This window comes from Gossypium arboreum, chromosome 7, assembly GCF_025698485.1.
Source record: "Gossypium arboreum isolate Shixiya-1 chromosome 7, ASM2569848v2, whole genome shotgun sequence".
Lineage (NCBI taxonomy): Eukaryota > Viridiplantae > Streptophyta > Magnoliopsida > Malvales > Malvaceae > Gossypium > Gossypium arboreum.
In genome coordinates, this window is record NC_069076.1 from 89,816,296 (window position 1) to 89,825,311 (window position 9,016).

The 9,016-nt window shown below is 29.1% G+C and overlaps 1 protein-coding gene and 1 long non-coding RNA gene across 2 annotated transcripts; one reads left to right on the forward strand and one right to left on the reverse strand.

Annotated features, from left to right (window-relative positions):
- Nucleotides 1–342: 342 nt before the first annotated feature.
- Nucleotides 343–1,269, reverse strand: LOC108486680 (uncharacterized). The gene is made up of 2 exons (XR_001871517.2): nt 1,106–1,269; nt 343–1,022 (listed from the first exon to the last, which is right to left on the reverse strand). It is a non-coding gene; the product is annotated as an uncharacterized LOC108486680 (long non-coding RNA).
- A 1,793-nt stretch (nt 1,270–3,062) lies between these two features.
- LOC108484376 (DNA repair protein RAD51 homolog 2) lies at nt 3,063–6,069 on the forward strand. The gene is made up of 12 exons (XM_017788149.2): nt 3,063–3,173; nt 3,260–3,373; nt 3,456–3,608; nt 3,773–3,876; nt 3,997–4,060; nt 4,156–4,211; nt 4,334–4,414; nt 4,540–4,599; nt 4,699–4,790; nt 4,861–4,980; nt 5,312–5,455; nt 5,710–6,069. Exons 1-12 carry the CDS (start codon nt 3,090–3,092, stop codon nt 5,751–5,753), a joined length of 1,116 nt encoding a protein of 371 aa, XP_017643638.1. The 5' UTR covers nt 3,063–3,089; the 3' UTR covers nt 5,754–6,069.
- The last annotated feature ends 2,947 nt before the right edge of the window (nt 6,070–9,016 follow it).

Sequence of the window (9,016 nt, forward strand, 5' to 3'; positions counted from 1 at the left end):
TATGTTTCAATTTATTCTATAATTTACTTATTTTTTTACTCTAAATTATATCTGACAGCAGATTAATATAAATATCAATGTCTAAACAAAATAAGAGGCATATTTTTAGAAAATTGTAAACACGAAAGGTGTTATTTGGAGCGAGAATTAAAGTAAAAATTGTACAATTCATGATTTGTATCATGTTTTTCTATTATATTTATATTGAGAGTAGTTTTACTTTTTCTTACAGAAAATTTAAAAATATAGTGTTGGAAGGTAATGAATCTCTTAAAAAGTTGGTGTATTGTTTTTGAATTTCTACGGACTTGTTAATGCTCCCATCAAATAATATATCCAAAATTTCTCCCAAAACAATCAATCACCCTCAACCATTTTATCTGTAAATTTTTTAACAATTACTAATTAAATACTTCTTAATCCATAGCTAAGCCGACATATTAGCCCCTCTTCCAAAAGGCAAACAGACTAAACATAAAAAGATTCAGGGTCTGGACATCACATTAAATCCCCACAAACACACAAAAATAAGAAACAAAATCTTCATACAATACAACCAGTTTCTTCCATAAAGATCATCTCCTCCTCAAAAAAAAAAACCAGAAGAAACAACCAACCATGGAAGGAAGACGCCTTAAAACTGACGACATACAATATGTAAACTTACAAGAGTTCATAAACATCCCCTACCTTAACTCTTAAAAAAAAACTCATTAGTTAGTGTAGGGTTAACCTTATCCCAAAGAAAAAAAAAACCATAAGAAGCTGTGATCTGCATCTAAAACGAAAGGTTTTCACAGTCTGGGTATTTTTGTGGTTCATACAAATAACTATTCAAAGGGTTCCATTTGAGAAACCTAAGAGATGTCACCATTTGCTTGGGAGTTATGGTAGTAGACGCACTGCCACCGCCTTCTCCTTTGTTTTTCCCCATTGCTTTTGAAGCAGCTGAAGCAATAGCCTTCACCATGCTCTCAAATATTTGAGCCTTGATTTGGCCTCTCCTTGGGGGAACTTGGCTCCTATACAAAGAGACAACAGTGTGAGAAGATTGAACACCCATGAATCATCTTTGAAAATCCAAACAGAAAAAGATAGATATTACATTTTAATGACAGTTTTTGTCAATGAAAACATAAATCTAGCAGAGTCCTAGTCTTACAACACAACTAAGAACCAGAAAAATCAATAATATAGATATAAAGATAAGGATAAGAATAAGGAAGGTGGAGATGATGAAATCACAATGCTTTTCGGTGAAATGTAAAGGATGGTGAGGAGTTTGTTTTATAGGGTGCAGAAATTTATATTAAACTAGTAGTGCTGTCAACTTCATTGCAAGGAGAGCCACCATTTAGGCAGCTCCTTGGCTTTGACTGGAGGCTGTCCCCATTTAAAAAACAAGGGATTTTGGTTTTAAGTGAGGCGTCCCAGGTAAATGAAATACTTGGTGCAGTTGAGGCTGTAGTTGATTGTAAGAAAACTCCAATCCCAAACAAGGTGATTGGATTATTAGTTATATATAAATTATTGGATTTAACTATACTTTTGTTTTTATTCAATTTATAATTAATCTTAGTTTTTACTAAGTAAAATAAATATTTTATATTTAAATTAGTAAAATAATTTTTACAATATTATTTTAAAATATTATATAAAATTTATTTTTATTTACATTTAAATTTAAATTTTAGATATATTTATGAAAGATTTTAAAATTTTACAAAATAATATTCAAAAGTTATAATATAAATATCATTTTATCAAAATAAGTTTAAATTTTAAAACTCAAGCTTAATATAAAAAATTATAATTTAAACAATTTCAAAATTTCAAAATAAAAATCAATCCATGAAACTGATGGATTAAAGAGTTGTTTTATAATGTTACTTGAGGATAGGGAAAGAGTTGCATAAGTTATATTTATCTAAATGGTTTAATCCATAAATTGGTATTTAAATTATTATTTTTATTTTAACTCATAAATTAGTACTTAAATTATACTCTTTTCTTAAACTTATGCTTTTTTCTTTTTTTTTCTTTTTTATCACGAATGGTACATAAACCATTCTTTTATTACTCATTTTACAATAAAATGCTATATATATTTTCAACCAAATAATAAACTACCACGTCATATTAACTTAAAATATACTTTTTAATTCTTTTATTTCTATCTCTTTATTTTTTCCTATTTTGCTGTTCTCTTTTTTTTTTCTTTCTTCTTCTTTTTCAATGTCTAGTAATACTAACAATGCTCAAAATTTACCCTCTCGAGGTCAAGACGCAAATGGCTAATTCTTTTTTGAACTTTACCGCATGATTGCTCAACCTGACAGGATTAAAAAGGTTATTCCATCGATCAAAACCACTATTTTTAAAATTGGACAGACCGAATCGATCGGTTGAATTGAGAACCGATCGGGGTACTATTCTAAAAATAGGGGTTGAACCGATTGACCTGCAAATCAAATGAATTGGTTTTCTCAATTATTTTAATTTTTAATTTTCATAAATTTTTTAATAATTTATTTGATAGAATCAAACGAACTGATCAAACCAGAAACTATGGCCTAAACAGTTCAACCATCAATCTGGTTTTGAAGAAAGAAAAAAATATATATATATATATAATTTATATTTTTTACACATGCCAAATTTCATTTGATTATCTTTCTTTTAAATAGACTTAACAGTTTGACTAACAATTAAATTAATAGAGATATCGACTTGAAAAAAAATAGTTTAGGTATCAAAATGAGAAAAAAAATGTATAAGTACTAATTTGTGGGTTAATCCTTTTTTAATGGACTTAAACGGAGGGACCAACTAGAGAAAATTTGTTTAGGTACCGACAAAAAAATAATAATAATAATGAGAAAAATGTTATAATTTAAATACCAATTTGTGGATTAAGGTTATCCAAAATAACCATTGTTGGGTTTCAAGGATTTCACTTCCCTGGCAATGGGCTCAAACAACGGTCTCTGACACAAAAATAATAAGCCAACCCACAAAAAAAGCCCAAATAAAAGCAATAACGGTTAGTAGCAGACCATAATTGGCGGGAAAGATCAGCAGAAAGGGTAATGGCGAACAAGCTGATCAGCGAAATCCCACTCCCCAAATCCATCGCCAATGTGTTCTCCGCCCGTAATATTTCTACTGCCAAGGTTTTTTCTTCTTCCTTTTCTTCTTTTATTTTTGTTTTAAGCTCTTCAATTTCAGTGATATTTAGTAGTAAAATTTGTTTTTGAAGGACGCTTTAACTTTAACGGAATTTGAGTTAATGGAGTTGTTAGATGTGGGATTAACAGAAGTAAGATCAGCATTATCACAGATCAGTGAGATCGTTGCTCCACCATATCAAACTGTAAGTGTTTTTTTCCTCAATTAATTGGGGTTTTTTTTCATTTTAATTTCTAACAGATTTAGGGATTTGGATTGATACCCAGGCACTTTCTTTAATGGAACAAAGGCTTCAAAACGAGCACTTGGGAGGTCATTTTCCAACAGGCTTGAAAGGACTGGATGCAGCTTTATGTGGGGGAATTCCTTTTGGGGTTTTAACTGAATTAGTTGGTCCAGCTGGAATTGGCAAAACCCAAGTAAGAAGTTCGAAAATTTTCATTCACTTTCATTAATGGATTTTAGAAGTCTCTTAAAAATTTGAACTTTGGAGAATCCTTTGCTTTTTATTAGTAAACTATAATTGAATCAGGGAAATAAGTAATTAATAATTTTTTTCATATCTTGTTTGGTTAAATTCCAGTTTTGCTTGAAGCTTTCGCTATTGGCTTCATTGCCTAGAAATTATGGAGGCTTGGATGGTCGAGTAATATATATTGATGTTGAATCTAAATTCAGTTCAAGAAGGTAGCTAAATCGGCTTTTATTCAATACCCGTCTCTGTTTCGGGTTTCTAGTTTCTTTGCACCCTTTTCTTTCAGGAGGAAAATATTGAACTTTTTAAGTTATAAATCTGCCCCTTCCCAGATTGTTAGAAATTGGATTGAGAAGTTTTCCTGAAATATTTCAGATGAAAGAGATGGCACAAGAGGTATGCGGAATCATATCTTTCTCGATTTTTTGAGTTTCTTTTCATTATAATATTAGCCAAGAACGAAAAGAATGGCATATTCATTTGTATTGCAGATGGCTGGCAGGATCCTTGTTTTGAGGCCAACATCACTTGCAGAATTTACACAAAGGTTTGTCACTGATTGAGATTTCTCAGCGACTCCTATTACTTCGTGTTATTACCTTAATGTGCTAATTTAACGATACTCAACTAACATTATTACAATTCTTTGGTATGTTACTTATTACTCAGTTTGGAACAAATCAAAGTTTCACTCCTCCAAAAGCAAGTGAAGATGCTGGTGATTGATAGCATGGCTGCACTTGTTTCAGGGTAAGCTTTGATTCGGATATATGAGTTGTCATGATGTTTATCACTAACTCTGTTCATCATTAATAGGAAAATTTGCAGAATTTGTTTTTCTTTTATGCAAGAAATGACGGTTCTATTTTGTACAGGGAACATGAGCAGGGTGCTCGTAGACAACAAACATTGAGTTGGCATATTTCCTTCATTAAGTAAAAGAAAAAACTCAAACCCTCTAATTTGTTGTTTTGCTTGAGTTAATCATTTCTTTAGTTCGACTTATATATGTTGCTTATTTGAAATACATGTAGGTCGCTAGCTGAATTTTCACGAATTCCAGTTGTAGTGACGAACCAAGTAAGATCTCGAAACCATGACGATGCCTCTCGGTATTCTTTCCAAGGTAAAGTCGCATACTCTGATTGTAAAATATTTTCCAGACGTATTCTCACAATAGAATATAACTTGTGCAGTTCAGAGTAGGGATGGAGCTATAGGGACTACCATGCAATATGATTCTCATCTTGTTGCTGCTCTGGGGATTCAATGGGCCCATGCTGTAACCACTCGTTTAGTGCTCGAAGCTAAATCAGGTTGCTACAATACATTGTTGCTCGATCCTCCTTTAGTGACGTGCTTTTCTTCTGCATGTTAGAATGGGATGCTTTTTTTAGATGGTTTGTGCAATATCGAAGAAATGTAAATATTGCATCGATTTCATGTTTATTTAAAGATTCAGTTGCTTATTTTCGGTCTTCCCTTCTTTGTTTTGAAATAAAAGCAATAAACTGTGTGTATGTATCTAATGTTGCTTTTATTGGAGAAACTTTCCTGAAAGTAAAACCCGATTTCCAGTTTCTAGAAAGAGCTAAATCTCATCTACCTGTTTGCGATCGCACTTTGAACAATTTATTTCTATTGCAGGTGAGAGGTTTATAAAGGTGGCAAAATCTCCCATATCTCCCCCTCTAGCTTTTCCTTTTCACATTACTTCATCAGGTATTTCATTGCTAAGTGATGATGGAAAAGAAGTGATGGGACCTGAGATAAACGCAATTCACTGTCAAGGTTCGTTCCGACAAACTTTAGTTAGTCCGTTCAGTATTCTGAATATATTATCAAGACTATCACTGGCATGGTTCCAGCGATGGAGCTCCTTTTTTTTTTTTTATGATTTCACGTATGCAATTTCTCGCGGAAAACAATTTGCTAAAATATTCAAAACACACTTGGTTTAAGTTTACAGGATAATAGTAGCCTAACCATTTGGTTTTTGTAGTAAATAGTTACTGGAACTTGTGTTGCAACGTCAAAAAATGCAGGGCACAATGAAATAATCAATTTTGGAATGGAAGGCTTGCATTGATGTATCCTTTTCAGGCATGAATGAATTCATTTCGGAAAATAAATCAACAGAATTCATCGTTAATCCACTTTACAGGTCAATCTAGGAATTGTTTTTTTCTTGAATTTCAGTGAATCTTGTTCAAGATGAGGCTTCTCTTCCTTTTCCTTTCAACTTTGTAAATCCTGCAAGATCAACTCAAAAAGTATGCTAATGTCTGTCTTTACAGTCAAACGGTATAAGGGAAAGGGAACAATAGTTAGGTCCTTTGTTGGGTTATCCCTCCCTTTATTTGTAATATGTACAAAATGAAAATTTCCTGTCTTTTTTATGGTAATAGTTGCAGTATTAGAGGGGTGGTGAGATGAGATCAACACCAATCCATGAACAGGAAATGATTCCCATCCCAGACCTCTATTCAGAATACTTTTTTATTCATATGAAAGATTTTATATTCTATTTATTATCTGTTATTTATGTTTTAATGTTGTGTCAATATTAATATTTTTTTAGTGTGGAATTATATATAAAAAATTGTACTTAGAAATAGCCAAACATTCAAAAATATCAAAATCTATATAACAAATCAAAAACAAAACCTTTATATAGAAATTAGAAATTCTATGATATACAGTATGGAAATTAGACCTGTTCATGAGTTGAGTTATTCGTTTAAAATTTTGAAGAGTTTTGAGCAAAAATGAGCTTGGGCAAAAAATTAAGCTTGACTCCGACCTAGCCCGACCTATTTTTAAGTTAGTAATGTTTAATGTTATGTTATTTTTATATATTATGTAATTTAGAACACTTAAAATTAAATCTATAGTAATATATAATACTACTACTTGATATAAACATTAAAAATTATTAAGGCAACTCTATATATAAAATTTTAATAAATACAACTATATTAAATATTAAATATTAAATATTAAATTAAAATAATATAAATATATATTTTTAACAATTTTAAAAATAATATGGACGGGTAAAAATGAGTTTAGATTAGCCATTTACAAATATGAACGAGCTTAAACAAAATTTTAGGTTCATATTTCAAGTCGACCGAGCTTATGCTAGCATAAAGTGTGTTAATATCATAGACTCGCCCATGAACACCTCGAGTGGAAACTACGTATTTAGAACACAAAGATGTTTTTAAAAGTAGCATACAACAAATAATTAAAAGTATGATTTAAAACTAATTAATTAAAACGTGAAATATGCACGATATTATAATGGAAAAATAGATTAAATTGTAAGTAAAATAAATTTAAACACAAAAGTACATCATATTAAAAACATTAACTACACTATAATTGTTTATCATGATATTGTCATCAATCTTGAGTTGATATAGAATTAACTTATGACAGCAACTTAATCAATAATATTATTAATATATAGAATTATTGAGGTAATAAAGTGTGTATAATAAAATTGAAATGTACAAAACATGTTAAGATAAAGTTTTTAAATGCGAATTAACCGAAATTTATATTTTTTTTTGTGAAAACATATCAAAATAAATAAATTGAAAATATTCATTTAACCGGAGAAACCGAATTAAAACTACATATAGTTTATATTATTAATTATTAAGTTCAGTTAATTGGGTTAATTATCCGATTTCAGACCTAATTAACCAATAACTGAACTTCCAAAAAATCATTAGTCGACCTCCGACCAAATTAGACCAGATAACTGAATTAGATCGGTTAGGTCGGTTAATTCGGTTTTAACCGAAATTTGAACACTCCTACCTGCATTCCATAAACCATCCAAATACTTTGGTTTTGGTTTGGGTTGATGTTCGGGTTTCATTCTCAGCCATAGTGACATGTTTTAATGTTTAGGTTGCATATCATTAATAAAAGAATGCACATTGTAATATCATAATTGTATAATAATTAATTTATACATTCATAATTTACTTAAATAACAGTTGATGTATTTTTTTTCCTTAAATGTGTATGTTATGTGTACTATTTTTTATAATATAATATGTATTGAATATAATTATCTCACATTATAAAATAATTTCATATTATAATATTGATTTTAATTATATAAATATTAATTATTTTTGTTTAAAATAATTCAATTAATTGAGTTGATCAAATAATAAAAGGAGTAATCACAAATCTAAAAATTTAATTTTTATATCATTGTTTAGTTAAGTTTAGGGTTAAAAAATGAATGAATAATTGAATAAAATATTAGAAAAGATATATTATTTTATAAAAAAAATTGAACATATTTATAACTATTATATTTATAATTAATTATTATTTTTAACTTTAAAAATATTTATATTAATTTTTATACATATTAGCTTTGGTGATTAAATTTGTAAATGGCCAATGTTTGAGCCTAGAATCAAAATATTGAACATTTTGTGACCCTTTGACGGATTTGAAGGTGAATTTCACAATCGAATATCCGTACCTCTTATTCGAATATTAAATGTAAATTCAAATAATGGAGATATTTAAGGGGTTAAATCTGCATCCGCATCAGATAATATTTTTACTATTCGAAAAATTCTCATCTCTACCTAGACTTTATTTTTACTATCCATTATTCATGGGGTTAAAACCGCATCTACAACTGATAGTATTTTTATTATCCGAAAAATTACCATTTCTACTTAGACTTTGTTTTGAGTTTGAGAGAGAAAAGAAAAAAATTAAGGCTTCTTTCTTTTATTTATTTTTTAGTTTAGGAGTATATATAAATAAATTATGATTTCAAGCCCATTATAACAATTTATATAAATTTAAATTAGTTTTAAGTTCATTCTTTAATTCTTTTCATTTTAGGCTTATATAATATATTGGATTTATTTAATATATTGGGCTATAATATTTTATTATTAATAATTTTAGTTAATAAATTAATTATCTGATTTTGAACCAAAATAATTATTAATAAAAATTCAAAAATTTTAACCAATTTTAATTTGATTAAATTGGAATTATGTTCTATAAATTTAACTTGCGACTATTCCGCGTTGTGTAACAACACTTTGTGATTAATACTCCTCAGAATTAAGCTAGTACATTGGACGCACCAAAATGCATCTTTTTTAACTACTACCGTTGAAGAATTGAAAGTTCACCTGCCACTTTTTAATCGATTTTTTTGCTCAATAACCTCCACTAATCTTTTTTTTCCATCAATAATGCTGCCTAGGGTTTGTATAACTTGAGTTTGGATAGCAAGATTTTTTATTATTAAAAAATAATTATCATTAAATAAAGAAAAAGAGTCAACAAATAAGA

Excerpts from the sequence above, each read along its gene's own strand:
- LOC108484376 (XM_017788149.2), top strand. The coding sequence starts at position 3,090 with ATGGCGAACAAGCTGATCAGCGAAATCCCACTCCCCAAATCCATCGCC. Across the intron at positions 3,174-3,259 it reads GTAATATTTCTACTGCCAAG|GACGCTTTAACTTTAACGGA; the intron begins GTTTTTTCTTCT and ends TTGTTTTTGAAG. Across the intron at positions 5,456-5,709 it reads AAACGCAATTCACTGTCAAG|GGCACAATGAAATAATCAAT; the intron begins GTTCGTTCCGAC and ends CAAAAAATGCAG.